This window comes from Brassica rapa, chromosome A08, assembly GCF_000309985.2.
Source record: "Brassica rapa cultivar Chiifu-401-42 chromosome A08, CAAS_Brap_v3.01, whole genome shotgun sequence".
Taxonomy (NCBI): Eukaryota; Viridiplantae; Streptophyta; class Magnoliopsida; order Brassicales; family Brassicaceae; genus Brassica; species Brassica rapa.
The window spans coordinates 56,054-77,827 of record NC_024802.2 but is presented as its reverse complement, the minus strand read 5'-3'; the positions used below and the strand labels follow the sequence as shown (position 1 = coordinate 77,827).

Genomic DNA, 21,774 nt, shown 5'->3' with positions numbered 1-21,774 from the left:
AGCATATATTAAAAATAAGATTATGTTTGGTAGAGGATACACTAATAAAAAGAGTTGAGTAGTATATTTGAAGAAAATATAAGAAAACATATATATATATAAATGACGAATTTATTAAAGTAAAAATCTGTACTGAGAAAAGGAACATGATCAAAATGAAAAAGATGGACCTCTGCGTGAAGAACATTAGTTTTTTACTTTATATTAGACTCGTTGTTGTTGTGTAACTATATAAAGTAAAATATGAAAATATGTATTAGAGCCTTGACAAAAAAATATGTATTAGAGAAAAAAAATATGTATTATAGGTCACATAAGTTGTATAACAACTGTGCTCTAATGGTAGCTGGTTTTCTCTCAAAAACCCAAAAAGGTCAAAGATTTGAAGAATGAAGATTAAACAAAACTTACCAAACTTGTAACTGTTGTTACAAATAAAACAGAGACATTTGAAATAGTCCTCACAACTAATGATGATGAGACATTGGTTTTTCTTTTACATTTTAAACTTAAACCTTCTAAAGATTCAACTGCCTTCTTGCACCTATGAATCACTGAATCCTGTTTCACTTGCAGCCTTCTCTGTAGTTCAAGATTACAAACATTAGCAGCCACAACGGTAAATGTTCCAAAGACGCTGATGTGGGTATTGTGTATGTGCCTACACATTTCTCATGTTGATGTTTAGGCTATTTCTCATTCATGTCTCTTGACACCAGCATTTCCCTTTTACATCATCGCAACATATTCTCCATACTCAAACATCCATCCTGCATTTTGGGTAACCATAACAGCTCGAAAAGACAAACATCAGTGAAATACATGTCAAGAGGCAAATCTTTAAATTGTCTTTATTGATTTCTTTGATTACATCTTGAAGAAAAACATTGGTCATCCATGTTGAACATTCGAAAAATATGTGCGCCAGATTCAGCTTTCTATGTGCGATCATCAAGAGCCCCTGAAAAAAATTAGCCTCCCAAATCAAATCATGGGATTTTAAGTAACATTTTTTTTAGTTTGTATGCTTAACAAAAAGGCATTTGCGATGTAAAGAAAGCAATACCTTCAACTGTTTTTCCTTGATTGCAGAAAGCATTTCCTCTTCTCTCTTTAGCATTTCCAACAGATCAATAGCCTGCAACAAAGCTTAATCATCAGAAAAAGCTATATCCTGTGATAGAACATACAATTCCAATAAATGATTTTTAGACAAACCTTACAAATGGCCCAATTAATCGTGGAGACACCTGCAAATAAAACATGCATAAAGATCATATTAGTTTTTTTTTTAACTTCATCATGGAGAAGAAGCCTAAGTCCGATTAGTATCCCATCTTCAAATAAGTAGTTGTTGATATATATTTTCATTTTAATTAGCGAATAATGATGAATCAAAAACAAATTCTTAACAAATACCTACTTAAAAGGTGAATAGTATCAGTATTAATAATATCTGTTTTCTGTATTTGTCAGTACCATCAATTATTCATATCAACAAAACCTAAAGAGCTCCGTATGTAATGTCGATTAGGTGAAGCAAATAGCTATTGATGAATCTGAAAATTTGAAGCGGTTTGGTTCTCGTAACGTCAAACCCACTGATTAAAAAAACAAAAGGTAAGATAAGGAGGACAAACTTTTCATTAATCAAGAGCATGACCACCGTCTGCCTGCGGAGAACAACCGGACTTCAAATCTGACAGCAGGAGAGGAGATGAGAGGTCAACATTGTTGCAGGTTAATTGAATGGAAGAGATTTGATCACAGCATCCTCATTATTTATAGTGTATATATCTCTAAAGTTTTTTTAGGTAGAAAAAGAAAAAATTAAATGTAACGTAGAGGAAGGGGTTGGTATAGAAATTAATGGAGAATCTTAATTACAATCGTTTCATGTTCGAACTTTTCGTGTTGTGGGCAGTCTGTTCGTGGTCTCTGACAAACGGTGGGACTTAGGGTTTAGGCCCATTTTTTACTCTACGATTTAAAAAATAAACAACAAAAGCCCAAACCATATCAATTCGTAATGACGTGGATCAAACCTGCAATCTGATTGGCTAGAATTTCCCATCCGACGTGGACAGGCTTAAAACACTCTATTTGTTCCTTTTAGTATAGAGTAGATTTAGATGAACCAATCTATTTCTCTAAGGATTCTAAGAATCATTCTAGTGATGATACGTGGCTACAAAAAGTTGTTGTAATGCTTCTCAAATAATATACAGTGATTACGATGAAACAATTATTGAGGTGGACTACCCTTATAATTGCTGCTTCTTCTTGGTTTAGGTTTCTCTTTACTGATTTGATGTGCCACATGATTGGTTATTTTCCGTAAGAGAAAGTTTGAACGCTAATCATATCAAAGTTACAATACACGGTGTCTGTGGCAGGTACTTGGCGTCTCTTCCTGCCTCACTTGCAGAAGTTGTTCTCCTCTGCCAGCGGCTCCCTGGACCTCATGCCTCAAGGGCAATCACGGTGCTCAAGCTTCTCAACCAACTGATCATCTACAACCTTTGGCGTGAAAGAAATGCTCGCATCTTCACAAGTGTGTCTTCATCTCAAGAGGCGTTCTTCCGAGTAGTGGACCGTGCCATGAGAGATAGGCTGCTTTCACTATCTCGTCCTTCATCCGCGGCTCATCATCCTTCTTTGTTGGAGTTGTACTTTTGGTTCCTTACCCCTTATAGTTAATCCTTCTCTCTTTATATTGCTCTCTCCCTTGCTCCTTTTCTTTCTTTGTAATAAGTTGTGCTTCACAACATTGTAAACTCTAAAAAAATGGTATAAATCTTAACATTTACACCCAAAAAAAAAAAAAAAAAAAAAAAAAAAAAAAGTTACAATACACTCATATGAAAACACAAAGCGTGTATTTGTGATCACGCTCAATAATTGGTTGGTGACTTGGAAAATAATAGTTTTCGCACAGAAGGGAAAAAGAAAACTAAATGCTTACAGAAACCAGACAGAATCACAGAAGCACATCACAATCCTCTCTCAATAAAACATAAACACTAAAAAAAGGGGTCAAATATTACACCAAAAAAAAAGGGTGAAATATTGAAAGTGTAGTGGACTTGATTCTGAGAGTGACGATGAGAAAAATAACCCATCCGAGATTAGACCTTAGACGGTCCGATCTAAATCCTAAATCCTGATTAGGAAAAATAAAAGGCTTAAACGGGCTGGGCTAACCCTTTACATATAAGCCCAAGACAACATACCATAGGTGTGAACGTTGAAGTTGCATTCATTCCCAGTGTTTCGATTCTTCTTCCCAAAACCAAACCTAATCTAATCGATCTCCTCTCTCGAACATTCTCAGAAAAAGACGAGAAGAGCACAAGACCTCCTCTTCGGTATATTCTCCTCCTCTTTTTCGTTGAATTAATTTGAATATATTCTCGCAATCAATTTTTGGTCTCTGCTTGCGGAGAATCTTCAATCAGTGCTGTAATTCGTTTTCTTCAATCACCCAACCCAGATGTGAATAGTAGTTAATATGTGGATTTCAAACTTGGTTTGTTTTCGCAGTCTTATGCCTTCCTTCTGCTAGCGATCTAAGTTTGTGTAGACCTGCTTCCTACTTTGCTTCTCACTTTCATTTTTTTGTTTTGTTTCAGGAAGACAACAATGTCAGTTCTTATTGTGACTAGTCTTGGGGACATTGTCATTGATTTGCACTCCTCTAAATGCCCTTTGACTTGCAAGAACTTCCTCAAGCTCTGCAAGTAACTGCCTCTCTCTTTCTTTGACCATCTATCTATCTAGCTTAACACTTTATATAATGCCACTACTCACTATCTCTCTCTCTATTGGTTTGGTTAGGATCAAGTACTACAATGGGTGCCTCTTCCACACTGTGCAAAAGGATTTCACTGCCCAAACCGGTGATCCTACTGGTACTGGACTTGGCGGTGATTCCATCTACAAGTAAGTAGGATTGTTCTTTCCTCACTTTCTCTCAACTTTATCCTAAATCATCTTCTTGTGCATGTCCCAGATTTCTGTATGGTGAGCAGGCTCGCTTTTTCGGAGATGAGATTCATCTCGATTTAAAACACTCCAAAACTGGCACTGTTGCTATGGCTAGTGCTGGAGAAAATCTCAATGCTTCCCAGGTACTCATTTTGCCTTACCTACCAGCCTATAACTTTCTCATACTAACAACAGCCATTGTGGTGTGGTGTGGTGTGGTGTAATATGTCCTCATGACTTTGTTTTCTTTGCAGTTTTATTTCACACTTCGTGATGATCTAGACTATCTTGATGGAAAGCACACTGTAAGCACATTTACAGTTGCTCCTAATCTCCCTATTTTTATTTCTTTTGTATCTTATTTACACTATCTGCCATTTTTCCAGGTGTTTGGGGAGATTGCTGAGGGGCTTGACACTTTGACTAGGATAAACGAAGCTTATGTTGATGCCAAAAACAGACCTTATAAAAACATTAGAATCAAGCACACATATATACTTGAAGATCCCTTTGAAGATCCCACACAACTAGCTGACATGATACCAGATGCTTCCCCGGAAGGAAAACCCAAGGAAGAGGTCGAAGTTGACGTGCGTCTTGAAGATGATTGGGTTCCAATGGATGAACAACTTGGTGCTCATGAACTGGAGGAGATTATCCGTGCGAAAGCTGCCCATTCTAGTGCTGTTGTACTTGAAAGCGTAAGTCTCCTCTTGTAGCTCTATTGATGTTGTTATACCAATCATGTTTAATCCCTGATGGGTCTTGTATTGCTATTGCAGATAGGAGATATCCCAGAGGCCGAGGTCAAGCCTCCTGAAAATGTGCTGTTTGTCTGCAAACTGAATCCTGTGACTGAGGTAGGTGCTTTATATATTAGAGTTAGCCAATAGCAAATGCTTCTTTTTGTTTGTGACAATTTGTTCTTTTTTTCTTCCTTTGTCTCATGCAGGACGAGGATCTGCATACCATTTTCTCACGCTTTGGAACTGTCATATCGTGAGTGATATTTCCTTGATTCGTTTTGAAAAATCAACTGTTCTGTAGCTGTGTTATTTATCTTCCTTCATGTCTGAATATGGCAGGGCTGATGTAATCCGGGACTTCAAAACAGGTGACAGTTTGTGCTACGCATTTATAGGTGAGTCCTGCTATATGGTTACTGTTTGATTTTTCTCAATATGTATAAATGTGTGTGTGCTGAGAAGTTTTGTGTTTGTTATATAGAGTTTGAGGAGAAGGCGGCATGCGAACAAGCATATAATAAGGTAAATTTCGAGTGGATCACTAGTGTAAATTATAGCAAGCTTAGGAACTGAAGATGGAAATGGAATTATTTTGGAGGGGTCTTAAGTGATTGTTGTTGCTTTACAGATGGACAATGCTCTGATAGATGATAGAAGAATACATGTGGACTTCAGTCAGAGTGTGTCCAAACTTTGGTCACAGTTCCGGCAGAAAGACTCACAAAAGGGTAAAGGTAAGTCCTGTTCTTCTCTTCTACCTCTTTATTTGAGACTCATGAGAGAAATGGAAGGCTGATGATGTAAACTAACATGGGTAAAATGGTGTAACAGGGAACGGATGTTTCAAATGTGGGTCGACGGATCATGTAGCCAAGGACTGTGTGGGTGGTGGTAATCAGGCTTCAAAGTTCATCGTAAAAGATCAAAACAGACAGCACGGAGGAGGTGAAGGCTATGATATGGTGTTTGAGGGAGATATAGCTGAAAGGCCCAAGAGGGAGAAGAGTCACGACAAGGACAAGATTCGAAGGAGAAGTCCTCATGGCTATGGTGAAGGAAAAAGACAAGACAGAGATGAAGGGAGAAGTCCTGGTGGCTATGATGAAGGCAAAAGACGAGACAAAGATGAAGGGAGAAGTGGTCGTGTCTATGGTGAAGGCAAAAGAAGAGATAGAGATGAAGGTGACACGGAGGACAAGGCAGCTAGTAAGTACGATGGTAGAAGAGATGATAGGGAAGATGTAAGAGAGAGGGACAGAAGGTATGATGATGGTGTGAGTAGGGAGAAGAAACAGAGGGAAAGAAATGAAAGAGAGAGTAGGGAAGATGAAGAGAGAAGAAGAAGGAGACGCCATGAAGAGATGAGGGACGATCGTTGGAGTGACAAGGGGAGGAGAAGAGAGAGAAGGGATAGGTGAAAGGCAATTGGGGCATATTCTCATAAGCTAGCTTTGGATTCCATTGAAGTGAATGCTTTACAAAACTTTTGGCAGACATGTTTGGATCTTTCTTTCCTTTTTCTGATTAATCAAACTTGCTCTTGAGTGTTTTGAGCAATTCGAACATAGCAGCGAGGGGGAAGGTTTTCTTTGTTTTTCATTGACATGAGCGCAACGCTTAAGAGACTACTGTAGACTCGCATTACATTCCCAGTCCTCACGAATGGGTTGCTGCTTATAGACAAAAAATCTCTCAATATGTGGTCCGTTCTCCGGTTAGAGTAAACCTGTAAAGTTACCAATTTAAATTGGTTTACTAGAAAACCAACTAATGGTTTACTGCAACAAAACCAAGTAACTAGTATCGAACAAGAAACAAACAATCGCCGCCGTCTCGAAATGTCGAACAACATAGTGGTGCTAGACAACGGCGGTGGTCTCATCAAAGCCGGCCAAGGCGGCGAGCGTGACCCCCTCGTCGTCATCCCAAACTGCCTCTTCAAGCCTCTCTCCTCCAAGAAATTCATCTATCCTCCTCCTCTCTCCGACCTCGACGTCGACATCGACCTCACCTCCGCCGCCGTCCGGCGCCCCATCGACCGAGGCTACCTCATAAACCCCGACCTGCAACGCGACATCTGGTCACACCTCTTCAGCTCACTCCTCCGCATCACCCCAACCTCCTCCTCCCTCCTCCTCACCGAGCCGCCACTCTCCATCCCTTCCGTCCAACGCGCCACCGACGAGCTGGTGTTCGAGGATTTCGGCTTCTCGTCCCTCTACCTGGCTAATCCTCAGTCACTCGTCCATCTCTACGAGGCTAGTCGCCAGCCAGGGTCCATCCTCTCGCGGACTCAGTGTAGCCTCGTCGTGGATTGTGGCTTCTCCTTCACTCACGCCGTCCCCGTCCTCCACAACTTCACGCTCAACTACGCCGTCAAGAGGATCGATCTCGGAGGCAAAGCTTTCACTAATTACTTGAAGGAGTTGGTGTCTTATCGATCCATAAATGTGATGGATCAGACTTTCTTGATGGATGATGCTAAAGAGAAGCTCTGCTTCGTCTCTCTTGACCTCCACCGTGATCTCAACCTTGCTCGGTTCCTTCTTTTTTCTTTCTTTCTTTCTTTCTATCTTCTTCAATCTTCGTCAGTCATTTTATGTATAGAGATTGTTAACAGGGAGCGGCGTACTGGGAACGTGCTAAAGTCTACGTATGTTCTTCCTGATGGTGTCACACATACCAAAGGTTATGTCAAAGATCCTCAATCTGCCAAAAGCTTCCTTACTTTAGGGTTATCAGATGGAGGAGCTAACACTGTCATGGATAAGGTTGACGTTGAGAAGAAGAAGGCTGACATGAACAAAAACGTAAAAAGAAAAGATTCCCATTCTCTTCTCTCTGTGCTTGTAGGGATTTTTTGTTCTGAAGCTTGTATGGTTGGTTGGTTGGTTGCAGGAGATTGACTTGACAAATGAGCGTTTTCTTGTACCTGAGACGTTATTCCAGCCTGCAGATCTAGGTTTGTTCTCTCAACACCAAGAGTGTCGCGTTAATTATATAGGTGATGAAGGTTTTGTCGGGAGAGATAGATGTTGATGCTACTCTACTTTGGACAGGGATGAATCAGGCGGGAATTGCAGAGTGCATTGTCCGAGCTGTTAGCTCATGCCATTCTTACTTGCAACCTGTTTTGTACCAAAGGTAATATGAGTTTTTTGACTTTGCCCCCCATTGAATTAATGAGCTGTGTTGTTGTCTGATGTTTGTTGCTTTTCTGTGGCAGCATCATCTTAACTGGTGGAAGCACTTTATTTCCTCAACTTAAGGAGAGGCTGTAAGTTTACATTTTGTATACGATGAAGCAGTTATCAGTGGTGTGGTGAGTAATACGATTTTATTAATGCAGTGAAAGAGAGCTTCGACCACTTGTCCCAGACCACTTTGATGTCAAGATAACAACTCAGGAGGAGTAAATAAACTCGACAATCCTTTCCTATTAACCAACACCAACACCAACTCTTCTCTTTTAATTTGCAAATAATTTTTTTTTTTATAATGGTTGCAGCCCCATACTAGGTGTATGGAGAGGGGGTTCCCTTTTGGCTTCGAGCCCAGATTTTGAGTCCATGTGTGTCACCAAGGCTGAATACGAAGAACTTGGATCAGCTCGATGTCGGAGAAGATTCTTTCACTGAAGACAAACCAAAAAACATAATGCAGTAGTTTTCAAATTGAGTTGCTTGTATCATCTCCTCTCACATGTCTAATTTATTATCGTATTGCAATTGAATGTTGCCATGAGAAACATAATGAAGTAACGACCAAACAGCCAGCGCAATTTCTCTAGTCAATTTTACACAGCACAGCCAAGGTTTAGGGTACAACATATATAAACGTTGTAGGTTATCTTTATCTGAATACCAAAACCTGTTTGTTAATCAGCATATAATAAGACAAGCGAGTCAGACTTTCAGAGTTTGACACTGAAAAAACTTGAAAAGCCAATCAAAACATTCTAAATTTACACATGATTTATAAACTCTCTGAATCTGCCTTCTTCAGAGCCTAATGATCAGTCTATCAAAAAGATGAACAACAAGAAAGGCAAAAACTTATTTTTATACTCTTTCATTAATTTTCTCCTTTCCTCTTGCCAGCTCAACAACCCTCAGCCATGTCAGCACTACCATTCAGTATCTATGAGCCCACCTATGCTACATGCCTTCATCTTCTTTAAATGTGCTAGTAATATACTGTAAATTTACAGAGATGTTGTATTACCTTTTTGACCATTTTTTCTAATTATTGATCGGTTCTATATCAAAGTAGTGAAAACAAAAGAAAACATCAATTGTACAGAAAGTGTATAATGTTGTATATTGAAACTGCCATGATCAAGAGATGAAGGCACCATTTCATTTGATAATGGTCCTATTGTATACAACTGTGACATCACATCTAGACTTATACATGTGTTTTCTGAACGAATATGTATAACATCACTACTTCACAGGACATGAACAGTCTGCTGCTCTCTTATGGTTTTTCTCTTTTCACGGCTCTTAGTGTGCAACAACAACAATGAAAGAAACCATACACGTCCCTATGAATCTACACCTTTTTTTTTCACTTCACAGGACGCACACCGACGGTTCTAACACGGAATCTGTACTGAGGCTGATCGTCCTCGTCACTGTCTTCATCGCTGTCATCATCTTCACTGGAGTCGTCGTTTTGAACTGTATTCCAACGGGCATAATCGAGTGTGGAATGACCCTTGGGCTTAGGGATGGCTTGCCATGCGTTGGACAATGACCCATTTTCCTTGCTCTTGTCTTCTCTAACCTCAGGTGTTTTAGGAGCAACAATTTCTTCCCCCTTGTTTCTTACATCTCTTGTGATGGAAACTAATGACTCAAACCTACTCTCATCTTTCCTAGTTGACTGTTCATCTGTGTCTTGTTGTGCTTCATCTTCATCTTCCAACTCTGCTTCAGATTCAGGAATTGGAGCAAGGGACTTTCCTTACCAAAGAAAAAAAAGACATGATCCTTTAACCCACCACAGGAAAGAGCTATACAGAGGAAAGAAAGCAAGAGAATAGATATACCAACTGCGTCCGCAAGCGAGCCTCGAGGTTTTGGTAAACATCAGAATCAGGGTTCAAGTCCAAGAGCCTGGTGACATCAAAGAGAGCGGAATGGTAATCTTTAAGAGTGACTAAAGTCTGGGCCCTGAGCATCAATGCACCGCTGTGTTTCTGATCAAGCTCCAGCACCCAAGTGCATTCTTCTGCTGCCTGAATCAAGAAACTATTAATTTCTCAATCTAACTTAACTCATGGAATCTCTTTTGATTGATTGATTTAAAATAAAGAAGAGAAGATCCAAAACCTGTTTGAAATCGTGCAATTTCAAATAACAGGCGGCGCGGTTGCTGTGAAGAGCGATCTTCTGGGACTTGGACTTAGCCGCCGAGAGAGCCTCAGTGTAGAAGAGAAGAGCTTCCTTGTACTTGCCGTCCCTGTAGAGCTGGTGCCCCTTCTCCACCTTCCCTGACGCCGCCGATGCCATCCCCAATATTTGATCCAAAATCAACCCCAAATTCCAGAAAGAAAGAGGAATATTAATAATAGCGAGTGAAGAAGCTGGATATGAATCAGCTTTCTATACAAATCGTATGATTCTACAGAATTAGGGCTTTTTTTAATCCCTCGTATGTTAATTAAGGAACATTTGAAAAGATGTAAGCTCAATTTTGTATTAATTAAAAGAGACCCTAATGCATATGTGACACTCAATTAGATAATCAATTATATTCAATTGAAAAATAAGTAGGTCCACATTCGATTTTTATATGTTGTTAGATACATAAGTTGGTCAAACTATATGATATAATGATATGATATGATATTTTCTTTCTTTAAATAAAACCTACGAAATTACCATAAATGACTAATATATATATGACAATTAATGATTTTAATAATAAAGATTTGATAACAATTTATATCTCCTCCATCATTTTTTGTTTAATTTTATATTATTAAAATAAATTAAACAATCAAATTAGCTATAAAAATAAAATTTAGATTTTTTCGTATATGTTATATTTTGAATTTTTAAAAACGACAATAAATGACTAAAACTATTAAAATTATTATGTTAAAAATTAATGATCAATGGTTTAACATTTTTATTATAAGAAGATACACATGATTTTAAAACCATATGAGTAAAAGATATCATTTAATAATAAAATAAATATATATATATATATATAGATTAAACACTATATACCATAAGATTACATAAATATTTTAATATTAAAACTTTCAATGAATTTTCAAGAACATTTATAAATTATAAACTTATTAAAGATTTCAGATTGAAAATTTTGTTATCGATGATTTAAATATTTTGTTATAAAACGATATGAATGATCATAGAACCGTATGATTATAAATTCTTATTTAATAAATAACTATACAAAATATACTATTCTTAGAAAAATAGGTTGGTCCATCTTAACTTATATTACACTTTTTATTAAACTAACTATCGAATTGATAAATAACGTACCAAAAAATGTTTTGCAAAGCTATGAAATTACCTAATATGATTAACGTATATGTGAAAATTAATTATTATGAATAATAAATATTTGATAACAATTTTTGTATCTTAGTTTTTTTTAATTTTATATTATTAAAAGATATTTAAAAATCAGATTAAATATATAATAAAAACATTTATATTTTTTTTTATATGTTATATTTTGAATTTTTCAAAACGTCTATAAATTATTAAAAATTTGAAGATCCCTACTCTGAAAATTTTGTGATCAATAGATTATTTTTTAGTCATAATAAGTTACAAATGATCATAAAATTGTATTAATATGAACTTTTATTTAATATTATAAGAAGATACACATGATTTTAAAACCATATGAGTAAAAAATATCATTTAATAATAAAACATATATATATATATAGATTATACTATATACCATAAGATTACATAAATATTTTAATATTAAAACTTTCAATGAATTTTCAAAAACATTTATAAATTATAAACTTATTAAAGATTTCACATTGAAAATTTTGTTATTGATGATTTAAATATTCAGTTATAAAATGATATGAATGATCATAGAACTGTATGATTATAAATTCTCATTTAATAAATGACTATATAAAATATACTACTATTTTTAGAAAAATAGGTTGGTCCATCTTAACTTACATTATATTTTTTATTAAACTAACTATCGAATTGATAAATAATCTACCAAATGTTTTTTGCACTTTCCTTAATTTGAAGCTACGAAATTACCTAATATGATTAACGTATATATGAAAATTAATTATTATGAATAATAAATATTTGATAACAATTTTGGTATCTTGGTTTTTTTTTAACTTTATATTATTGAAAGATATTAAAAATCACATTAAATATATAATAAAAACATTTATATTTTTTCTATGTTATATTTTGAATTTTTCAAAACGTCTATATATTATTAGAAATTTGAATATTCCCACTCTAAAAATTTTGTGATCAATAGATTTTTTTTTATTATAATAAGTTACAAATGATCATAAAATATAACGCATATGAATTTTTATTTAATAAATATTCAAACTAAATATATATATAAATACTAATGATTTAAAGCAACAAGATTGGCTGATCAATTTAGTCGTCCAATTGAAATCTTTCAAAAGTATGTGAAAGACTAAAGTCAAAGTAATATGGATTTAGAATAGTGGTTATATTTTACTAACCAAAATACCGAAAAAAACCGAACCGAACCGAAACCAATCCGATATCCGGATTGAACACCCCTAATCCAAATGAAGCCAAACTATTGTTTCATTCTTCAAAATATAATAAAAATAATAACTTAATCTCGCGCAAGGCGCAGATCTTATCCTAGTTTATTTATTAATGAACTCATTTTTGATTAAAAAAAATGTTAAAACTGAAGATCCCGCGCATCTGGCACTATTGTTGGGTTGGTGGGTGATATATGCTCCATTTAACAGTCATCTCAGGCCCAATCTTACTTCTTATATTATTTTCATTTTGCTCCTCAAATTTGAAAAAGAGTACATATATTATACCACAAATTGACAAAACAACTATAAAACCCAATCGTACTCCGCAAAAATAAAATGCATTCAAATAGACCAAATCGTTTTCAGACCAAAAACACAAGATCAGAGTTTTACTAAGAACAAGAAACACAGCAAAAAAAAAACATTTTAGCTCAAAATAATAGTAGAATACATAGGTTTGTTGTTATCTTGCACCATCCCTATTCCTCACTCTTGGACTTCTTCTTCTTCGATTTCTTCTTGCTCTGAGTCAGACCATCATCAGTCTCCTCGTCTCCTCCAGCAGACTTACTTTTCTTTTTCTTCTTCTTCTCTGATTTCTCGTTCTCCTCTTCTGTCTCCATCTTCCTCTTCTTCTTTTTCTCCGACTCGACTGCCTCCTCTTCTTCTTCACCCTTCGCCTTCTTCTTCTTGCTCTTCTTTCCTGAGGCCTCCACTGCCTCCTTCCCTTCCTCATCTATAAAGAGGTGGATGGGCACGACGGATTAAACACTTAGTCCAATACCAAAAATATTACTCTTTGCACAAATCTTATTTCAAGATTATACCTTTGTTTTGTAGATTCTCTATCACTTCCTTCATCACATCCACATTCTTACGTGGGGCAACACCCTTGTCATAAAAGTCCAGCCTTTCCTCTACTTGTTCCCGTAGCTTCTCACCGAATGCTGTTGTTGCACCATCTGCATCAGGACAACAACATCGATCAGGGGACATTCTTTACAACATTTCTCAATATATTAAAGAGCTTGAGTTTCTGATTCTTACCAGCGAAGCAATCAATACGGGACGCAATAGAGCATTTGTTTGCAAGATAACGGGCGATGCGGCCCTTGTTTTTAGCAGATGCTCTACCAATGAAGGACGAATGAAAGATCAACCCATACTTGGGTGTGTTTCCACGTGTTTTAAGAGCCCTGAAACACCACCACAGGCGGTTCAAATGTCACAAGCAGCACTAAAAGTAAACCTATAAAAGACACCTGTATGAAGATATCGCACCTGAAAAGCGCCTTCTCGGCTCCAAGAATCTGGAGGGTGGAAGATGGGCATTTGGCAAGGTTAGTGAGACTTCCAGCATGTGAAATGAGACGGGCAGCGACCATTTCTCCAATCAAGGCCGCCAGATTAGGGGCAATGTCGCTCATCTTAGAGACAAGGTAATCGTAGAGCTTCTTCCTGTAGTCAGCGAGGTCCATAACTTTCTGAGCAAAGGTCTGTACGTTGATCAAGTCAAGCGCTGATAAATCCTGGCCTGAAAATAAAAAAAGGTCTTAGAACAATAGAGATATTATAAACACAAATGGATCCATAAGAGCTTGGTCACACTTACCCATGGATGCTTTCCCAGCTTCGACGACCTCCTTTGCTTTATCCTCATCCCCCAAGACTTCAGTAAGCATGGGGATGTGGTCTTCAGTCAGCTTTGACTTGTCATCGATCATCTTTGAAACACGGGCGTAAAGATAATTGTCATTGACTATCTTCACTAGCTCGGGGAAGTGCCACGAGTACCATTCCCTGCAACAACAACATTACAAACAGTGTTCATCTACCAATATTTACTCAAATGTACGTTGAAAACACACATAACAGGTTGAATGGAAACAAACCTGACTCTCATGGCAAAGGAGTTAATATCCTTATCAAGGGTGTCAAGGAGGAAAATGGCCTGAATAACCATGTTATCAACTCGGTTAACATTGAACTTGACCTTGGCTCTGCTGTAGCTGTGAGCTAACCCAAGTTGAGATTTTTCCAGATCACCAGGCTTCATTCAACAAAAAAACATTTATGAGTTACACAGAAAGCATAGCATAGGTAAAAATTTAAACAAAGAGGAAAAAAAAGAAAAGAGTAGACACCTTGAGGTCCTTGATGAACCTGTCAAAATGGAGACGCACACCACGGAGAAGCTCAAGAACGAACTCATTGCTCTGGCAGGGGATTTTGGTGGCTTCCAAAATGTGGGAACCAAGTTTAGGCTCAGAGGTTCCTAAGCTGAACTTGGGTTTCTTGCCTTCCTTGACTTTAGGAAGATTCAGCTCCAGGAAACTTCTAAGCTCATCAGTCATAACACCTGCCACCCAAACAAAAAGGTCAATAATTTCATCCAAAGAGACAAAGCTCAACAGTAATCAACCATTAAAAATGATTTTTTTCTAGGACAAAGTTCAACATCAACAGCAAACAGAGTATCCTACCCAAAAAATCAAGGCAGAGTGATGGTTCGAGTTCACACAAACACAACAACAACGTGACAATAAATTGAATATATGGTATACCTTCAGAGACGGCGTTAACTTGGTTGAGGGCGTCGAGCGCAGACTCAAAGGGGTGAAAAGCGGTTAGCTGGACAACACGGCCAAAGCGGCTTAGGTCGGAGACTGAGCTACGGACGGCCTCAGTGTTCTGCCCAATCTCATCAAGACCGTGCGCCTCGAAGAGGCCATACCCAGAAGAAGACTCGTAGAGAAGATACATAGCCATTCTTTGTTTTGTTTGAGAGGAGAGAGAGGCTAAAACCCTAAACCTATATCTGAATCAAACACGGAACTCAACTAGGGTTTCAGCGCTTTTAATACCATCGGCACTGCTTTGAACATGGGCTACACAATAAATGGGCTCGGCCCATGTAATTACCTCCCGAATTCAATGTAGGCCTATTTAATGGTGTGGAAGTTTATTTAGCTTATAGAGGCCCATCATGACAAGAAACTGGGAGCTCACAAATCACAAGAAACTGGAAGCTTGAATGGTGGTCTATGCCCAAGGCGTTGTTCATTTAAGCTCATCCTATATTATGTCTAGTTCTCTAGTTTTTTTTTGATCAAATAGTTCTCTAGTTTTTAAATGAACATTCCTTTGGGGTTTGTGCAAAAAGAAAAAAATGAGCTTAAGCATTATTGAAAATAAAGTGAGACAGGGTGTTTATAATAATTGGTAAGAGTTTATAATGGTTAAAGTAAAATTATATTACAATAGATAAAAGGATACATTTGTAGCAAATATATCCCAGAAGATGATGAAATGAAATATGTTTCTCTTATTTATTTTTTCATATACATGAAGTGAAAAGTACGTTTATCCAACCAAAGAAGAACATAGTGATATATCCTCCTTCATATACACACTTAAACATATCCATAGCCATCACCAAAGAGGATATGAGACAGTTTCATCTCCCCTCATTGATTTTGACTCCAAGCATAGGCTTAAAGTCGTTCTCTGCGGGCGTCACAAAGCTGGTGGAGTAGGATCCAGAAGCGCCCGTGTCTTTGGTTTGAAAGGCGCTGAAAGAGGACCTCGTGGTGTCATCAAATCTCCAGTCGGGTAGGTAGATTGGCTTAGAGGTCACCTCACTCACCTCAACGTCTCCTGAAAGCATGGCCACCACTCGTGACATTGGTGGTCTAACAGCATGAGATGCTTGAGTGCACAGCAGAGCAATGCCTATCATGCGTTTCACTTCTTCCACGTTGAATTCAGTTAGCTCACGATCAATAAGTTCCACTTGATGACTTTTCTCGTGTAGATTCCATGCCCATTCGAGAAGATATCTTTTTTCACCCTCAAGGCTCTCATCTGCGTTTCCCCTTCCACTCACTAGCTCAAGTACCACAATACCAAAGGCGTACACATCCGTTTTCTCTGTTAGGTGTCCACGCATGGCATACTCGGGCGCAAGATATCCACTATTTACAACAACATGTGTGTTATAAATAATTCCATAATTAAAAATAAAAATAAAGAAGTTCAGGGTTTGGGAATACGTACACGGTCCCAGCCACTTTGGTACTTATGTGGGTTTTCTTGTCATCGTATAGCTTTGCCAGACCAAAATCAGAGACTTTAGGGACCAGATTAGAGTCAAGCAAAATGTTGCTGGCCTTCACATCCCTGTGTACTATTCGAACACTCCCCTCCTCGTGGAGGTAGGCTAGACCCCTAGCTACTCCCATGCAGATCTCAAAACGGGTTGGCCAATCAAGATGTAAAGTCTTTTTATCACCTCCTGCAACACCCAAATCGAGACTACTTTAGCCTCTGAGCAGAGAAGCAGGAGATATATAGACAAGTTATGTTTTTTTGTTCATTACCAAATAGTGCCTGGTCGAGACTTCCATTGGGGAGATACTCATAAACGAGCAAACGATGATCTCCTTCATAGCAACATCCATAAAGTTTAACTAGGTTGCGGTGCATAACTGTAGAAATTGCTACTATTTCTGCAACAAAGTGTCCCTTTCCTTGTCGCGATCCAACCGACAACTGTTTCACCGCCACCTCTCGTCCATCATTCAGGTTTCCCTGTTGAATATGTGTTAAAATCATAACAAAAATAAAAGTATAAACTGTTTTTTTCTAAAAGTATATTTTGGTCTCAATTTACCTTATAAACAGGCCCAAATCCTCCCTCTCCAAGCTTGTTTGAGGGATTGAAATCTTGAGTGGCAGTTTTAAGTTCAGAGTAAGAAAAAGTGTAAGGCTTCACGTCCATGTTCAGTATCTCTGCAACAACAACAACAACAACAACAACAATCCGGTTCTTGAGAAGTGAACCGATTTAAAAAAAAATTCAAGTTTACAATTACCTTCATCATCAGTGTATCGCTTTCTTCTTTTTCGGATGATTAAGATAACCACGCCCGCAATGATGCTCAAAAGTCCCAGGCCAACAATGACACCCAAAATGGTACCAGTCCTGTTATTTCCCTTTGATGGTGGCTTGTTAGCCACAGTTGGTATAAAATCTGAACAACCATATATGTAACACTTGGGTCTTTACTTGCGTCATAAGAAACAAATAATAATAGTAATAATTCGCCATCTGTTTGTTTGTGGTACCTGGTTTTGCACTGACGGCAGATATTAATGGCCCATAAGCACCTTGAATGGGAATACAACATGTTCCTTTTCCAGCCCAGAAAAGATGAATTTCGATGTAATTTTCTGATACATTAACTTTATATTCTCTCTCAACTGCTCGGACAATAGAGTCATTAGCTGTTCTGCGTATATCAAAGTCCCTTTCAACAAGTCTTCCCTGGAAAAACAGAGCAAAAAGGTTATTACACCCACCACCAAGAAAGCAGAAAAGCTAGATCAAGAAGTAGTGCATGCTGACCTGAACATAAATGTCAAAACGTCTTCTACCTATGCCTCTCCAAGTGTTTGAAGAAGAACCAATAATTTGTATTTCAGCAAACTGAAGTGTTACTGTATAGCCTCCATTTTCTAGCCCCAACCCATAATACCTTAGGGAAGATGCGGAAAGTCTTGCTGATTGAAAAAGCTCCGAGTCCAAAGTGTTGATAAATTGTGATAGTAAAGTCACTATGTATACATTACTGCTACCGCCAAAAAGTCCTACATTACTGGCTCCCCATCTCTGTTCATCACTCACGACGAATGAAGCTGGTCCAAGAGCCCCGTCCTCCCTTTCAAATACTTCTCCGCTAGCTGACCGTATTTGTTGGCCTCCGCAGTTGATAGCAAAGTCAGAATCTAGACACAAATCAATAGAAGAACATTTATGATTATCCTTTTTCATCCATAGCACATGTATAAAAATGACTATTAGAATATCTCTTTGTTACACTTACATAATGCTTTGCCTCGATTGCAAGGGAAGTTTTTCTGCAGGCAGTTCAGTCCTGGTAAAACCCTTTTATGAAATGAAAGGAGATAAATATAATGTTGGAATTTCAGGCATCCACAAGAACATATATAATATTTAACAAAACCACCTGTTGTCAAGACTTTCTAAGGTGAAGTTGTTGGCAACAAGGTTGCTGCACAAATAACATATATGGTTTTGTTATGATTCTAGTAAATATTTTCTACAAAAAGGAAGCTCCATAATGAATTATACACTACGAAATTATGTCCTGAGATTGAAAAAACTCACAAGTAGAAGGTTTAGTGTTTTCTTTACTTACAGTTGCAAGTTCGGTAAGTTGACCCACGAAGGAGGAATTCCAGACAAATCATTGTACGAAACATCTCTGAAAGTATATATATGTTAATTATCTATTCCAAAACAGTTTCCTGATTGTATATATATCTTGTACACGACTTGAGTCTATATCAGGACTTTGTGGCTTTCAAAGATGATCAAATATAAGGGAATTGGTTACTCACATATTGCTCAAAGTCTGGCTCTTTTGAGTGGGCAAGGAACCATTCAACGTATTATTCCCCAGAAACCTAATAAGAAGAGTGAAGACATAATTTTTGTTTTTTTGACATTTATCATCTTTAAATCACTGGAAAACAAAGCATAAAACATATCAATCTTACAAGTGAGTAAGTTGACTTAAATTGAACAATGAAGCCGGAATTGGTCCATGTAGTTTATTGAAGCTTAAATCACTGGAAAATAGACAAGAATCACACTGTTTTAAAAGAAAAAAACCATGAAGCAGCTTGGACTTTTCAGGACATGTTTATGTTGTAATTACACTTGTTTGAGACTTGAGAATTGTCCAATATAAGAGGGTATTGTCCCAGTGAGATTGCTGTTCCTCAATACTCTGCGAAATATGTAAAATACAGACAAGTACATTATAATGTGATCGATCATATATATACGAATTAGGTTAGAAGATGTTTAAGTGAAGTTGGCTTACAGTACACTTAGAGAAGTCATGTCTTTGATGAACTCAAGAGAAGAGCTGCCGTTGGATATATCACCAAGCCTCCTACGTACATTTAGAATAGGCATGAGCTATTAAATATGTAGAGGAGACTTGGAATAAAAGAAAGATGAATGGTTGTGACACCAATGTAAACAACACATACAGTTCTGTTAAAGAAGTTAAGCTGGAAAATGACGACGGTATGGGACCACTTAAATCAGTTCCGACAATTCTCCTGCAACAATTATCGAATCTCAAATTTAACAAGAGCAATGCTTGTAGATACAAGTCCATTATATAAATTCTGTAAAACATGAAATCTTCTTACAAGACAGTAAGTTTGGTCCATCTTCCTATAAAGTCAGGTATACGACCTGTAACTCCTAGATCCATCATCCAACTGATACAACATTAAGTAGAAAAATGTGAAGTGGCACGTAGGAAAAATTAACGGTAAAGCTAAATTCAATAAAACAAAATCTAACGCGGTTTGCAGCTCCACAAGATTAGCAAATGATGAAGGTATGGCCCCGGTGAAATCAGAACTATCCATGTATCTGCATTAATTAACAGATGTACGTAAGAAGTAATTAAATGGGCGAGAATATTAACAATAAAAATGATGTCCAAGGTTTAAGACTTTATAACTAGGAAATGAATATACATAAAAAATGCTTGTAGAAGATACACAGACTCACATTTGCTGTAGTTTTGTGCAATTCCCAATCTCAGCTGGTATAGAGCCAGAAAATTTATTTGAACTAATACTACTGCATGCAGAAAAATGTATAAAAGATAGGTGGAAGCATTAAAATCTGACATTTGTGATTTTCTTTTTTTTCTTAAAAGAAAAAGAATGAAGAAGAAGCTTACAGCGATTTCAATTCTGTAAGCAGACCAATTTCCTTGGGAACGGGGCCAGACAAGGCATTGATCCCAAAAGTCCTAACAGAGTTGGAAGTGTGAGAGATAAATAACTAGCTAGAGAGGTTTCAATCAATATAAAAAGCCTTACAGCCATTCCATTCGAGTCAGATTTCCAATTGCAGGGGAAAGGGAGCCCGTAAGAAAATTTTGAGCCAGGTTCCTGAAAGAAAGAAAGATGCATGTGTGTTGTGCTCTTTTTTGATGATAACAATACTAAAAATAAATGATAAAAGAAAAAAGACAAGGAACAGGTAAAGTCAAATATATATGTACAGATTTGTGAGGTGTGTCAAAGTCCAGAGCTGTGGAGGTATAGGTCCTATAACATCCATGGCATAAACCTTGCTGTGTAATATTGAAACAACAACAACATGCATGCATGGTAAAACATTCAGTGGGTGAATGATGCACAAAGACAACATATATATATAGGGGGAAAGAGGGGGTGTGTACTGTACAGGGCGGTGATGCGGCAGATTGTTGAGCCGTTGAACGTGCAGTCGCATTTGATAAGAGGGTTGTATGCTTTGTCGTCGATGGTGATGTTCTCGCCGATGGCTACGCCGGAGCAAAGTTGGCCACTGATGTTCCAGTCCCTAGGCGCCTGTTTACCCCAAGCGGCAAAGATGGAGTTCAAAGCTCGCGCTGTTGTTTTACACCAAACCACAACGGCTCAGTACTTTCAGTACTTAACCAAACAAATTAACAGACTTAATTAATTAGTTGGTTACAAAAGTGTTCAACTAACAAATTAACAAACCTTCGTCGGGATCAGTAGTGGCTCCGGTTCGGTTTTGAGATCGAACCAGGTGAATTGAACCGAATATACACAAGATGAACCAGACAGTGAGGTGCAGGCACGTGGGCATCTTCGTCGACGGAGGTTCTTACTTTTATCTTTTTTCTTTTATTGTGTATGTGGGTTCAGTTTAGAAACACAAACAACAATGGTGGTCTGTCTTACTTTCAAGAAAAAGCTTGCTTAAATTCTCTAGCCATGATTATCCTTTTAGGCTCCATTGACTTATAATAACATTTTCACTGACTTGTAATGTGGTTTGACAACTTTTCACCACACGATAAGAATGACTGAATGAGTGGAGAGATTTACAACTCTTTAATAATTAGTGATAGGGTGGTGGACCAGTACCACCGTGTTTGCATTACTCTATCAGTGCTCATCGGTCCTTTTTTTTTTTGCACTACACTCTCCTCACTGGTCACTGGTCACATCATTATTAGTTTTGTGTTGATTGTGTTGTCCAATTTCGTTCGTTCCTTCGTCGCTCTTTCCTCCATGATGGTATTTATGGTCTATAGTAATTTCCATGCTCATGATATTATTACATCAAGACAAGATATATGCAGTGTACTATATATATGAACAGTACCATCAATAATG

General features: G+C 37.5%; 6 protein-coding genes across 12 annotated transcripts; 2 read left to right on the top strand and 4 right to left on the bottom strand.

The window, feature by feature from the left end:
• Positions 1-282: 282 nt before the first annotated feature.
• LOC103832542 lies at positions 283-2,854 on the bottom strand. 4 transcript variants are annotated; one of them, XR_625991.3, is made up of 6 exons: positions 1,641-2,854; positions 1,219-1,250; positions 1,067-1,138; positions 872-961; positions 666-770; positions 283-582 (listed from the first exon to the last, which is right to left on the bottom strand). XR_625991.3 is itself a non-coding variant. In XM_009108563.3 (5 exons), exons 1-5 carry the CDS (start codon positions 1,645-1,647, stop codon positions 735-737), a joined length of 237 nt encoding a protein of 78 aa, XP_009106811.1. In that variant the 5' UTR covers positions 1,648-2,854; the 3' UTR covers positions 283-734. The 4 variants fall into 4 exon arrangements, 2 of the variants coding, with proteins under 2 accessions (XP_009106811.1, XP_009106810.1); XR_625992.3 differs by adding an exon at positions 1,480-1,559 and having other exon boundaries at positions 283-961; XM_009108563.3 differs by having other exon boundaries at positions 283-770.
• A 383-nt stretch (positions 2,855-3,237) lies between these two features.
• Positions 3,238-6,379, top strand: LOC103832541 (peptidyl-prolyl cis-trans isomerase CYP59). 3 transcript variants are annotated; one of them, XM_033276961.1, is made up of 12 exons: positions 3,238-3,392; positions 3,631-3,740; positions 3,838-3,942; positions 4,013-4,130; positions 4,242-4,292; positions 4,374-4,688; positions 4,770-4,847; positions 4,940-4,986; positions 5,073-5,128; positions 5,215-5,255; positions 5,362-5,467; positions 5,565-6,361. In XM_033276961.1, exons 2-12 carry the CDS (start codon positions 3,643-3,645, stop codon positions 6,149-6,151), a joined length of 1,602 nt encoding a protein of 533 aa, XP_033132852.1. In that variant the 5' UTR covers positions 3,238-3,392; positions 3,631-3,642; the 3' UTR covers positions 6,152-6,361. The 3 variants fall into 3 exon arrangements, with proteins under 3 accessions (XP_033132852.1, XP_009106807.1, XP_009106808.1); XM_009108559.3 differs by having other exon boundaries at positions 3,246-3,368; positions 3,633-3,740; XM_009108560.3 differs by lacking the exon at positions 3,238-3,392 and adding an exon at positions 3,414-3,529 and having other exon boundaries at positions 3,633-3,740; positions 5,565-6,379.
• A 134-nt stretch (positions 6,380-6,513) lies between these two features.
• LOC103832540 (actin-related protein 6) lies at positions 6,514-8,527 on the top strand. The gene is made up of 7 exons (XM_009108558.3): positions 6,514-7,272; positions 7,354-7,543; positions 7,632-7,695; positions 7,793-7,877; positions 7,960-8,010; positions 8,083-8,145; positions 8,242-8,527. Exons 1-7 carry the CDS (start codon positions 6,572-6,574, stop codon positions 8,369-8,371), a joined length of 1,284 nt encoding a protein of 427 aa, XP_009106806.2. The 5' UTR covers positions 6,514-6,571; the 3' UTR covers positions 8,372-8,527.
• A 478-nt stretch (positions 8,528-9,005) lies between these two features.
• LOC103832539 (protein unc-45 homolog A) lies at positions 9,006-10,675 on the bottom strand. Its single transcript, XM_009108557.3, has 3 exons — positions 10,070-10,675; positions 9,787-9,975; positions 9,006-9,695 (listed from the first exon to the last, which is right to left on the bottom strand). Exons 1-3 carry the CDS (start codon positions 10,247-10,249, stop codon positions 9,303-9,305), a joined length of 762 nt encoding a protein of 253 aa, XP_009106805.1. The 5' UTR covers positions 10,250-10,675; the 3' UTR covers positions 9,006-9,302.
• Positions 10,676-12,844: 2,169 nt separating this feature from the next.
• On the bottom strand, positions 12,845-15,364 carry LOC103832537 (nucleolar protein 56-like). The gene is made up of 8 exons (XM_009108555.3): positions 15,090-15,364; positions 14,670-14,884; positions 14,418-14,575; positions 14,138-14,325; positions 13,807-14,059; positions 13,573-13,721; positions 13,353-13,487; positions 12,845-13,261 (listed from the first exon to the last, which is right to left on the bottom strand). Exons 1-8 carry the CDS (start codon positions 15,292-15,294, stop codon positions 13,005-13,007), a joined length of 1,560 nt encoding a protein of 519 aa, XP_009106803.2. The 5' UTR covers positions 15,295-15,364; the 3' UTR covers positions 12,845-13,004.
• A 397-nt stretch (positions 15,365-15,761) lies between these two features.
• Positions 15,762-21,471, bottom strand: LOC117125626 (probable LRR receptor-like serine/threonine-protein kinase At1g56140). Of its 2 annotated transcripts, none has more exons than XM_009108552.3 (23): positions 21,133-21,471; positions 20,831-21,017; positions 20,646-20,717; positions 20,461-20,532; positions 20,319-20,390; positions 20,144-20,215; positions 19,931-20,002; positions 19,774-19,845; positions 19,609-19,680; positions 19,437-19,508; positions 19,269-19,340; positions 19,108-19,179; positions 18,949-19,014; positions 18,747-18,812; positions 18,555-18,599; positions 18,411-18,472; positions 17,933-18,312; positions 17,653-17,851; positions 17,400-17,558; positions 17,198-17,316; positions 16,905-17,115; positions 16,582-16,819; positions 15,762-16,499 (listed from the first exon to the last, which is right to left on the bottom strand). In XM_009108552.3, the coding sequence occupies exons 1-23, from the start codon at positions 21,239-21,241 to the stop codon at positions 15,983-15,985; spliced, it is 3,078 nt and encodes a 1,025-aa protein (XP_009106800.2). In that variant the 5' UTR covers positions 21,242-21,471; the 3' UTR covers positions 15,762-15,982. The 2 variants fall into 2 exon arrangements, with proteins under 2 accessions (XP_009106800.2, XP_018509285.2); XM_018653769.2 differs by having other exon boundaries at positions 20,826-21,017; positions 21,133-21,386.
• Between the last annotated feature and the right edge of the window lie 303 nt (positions 21,472-21,774).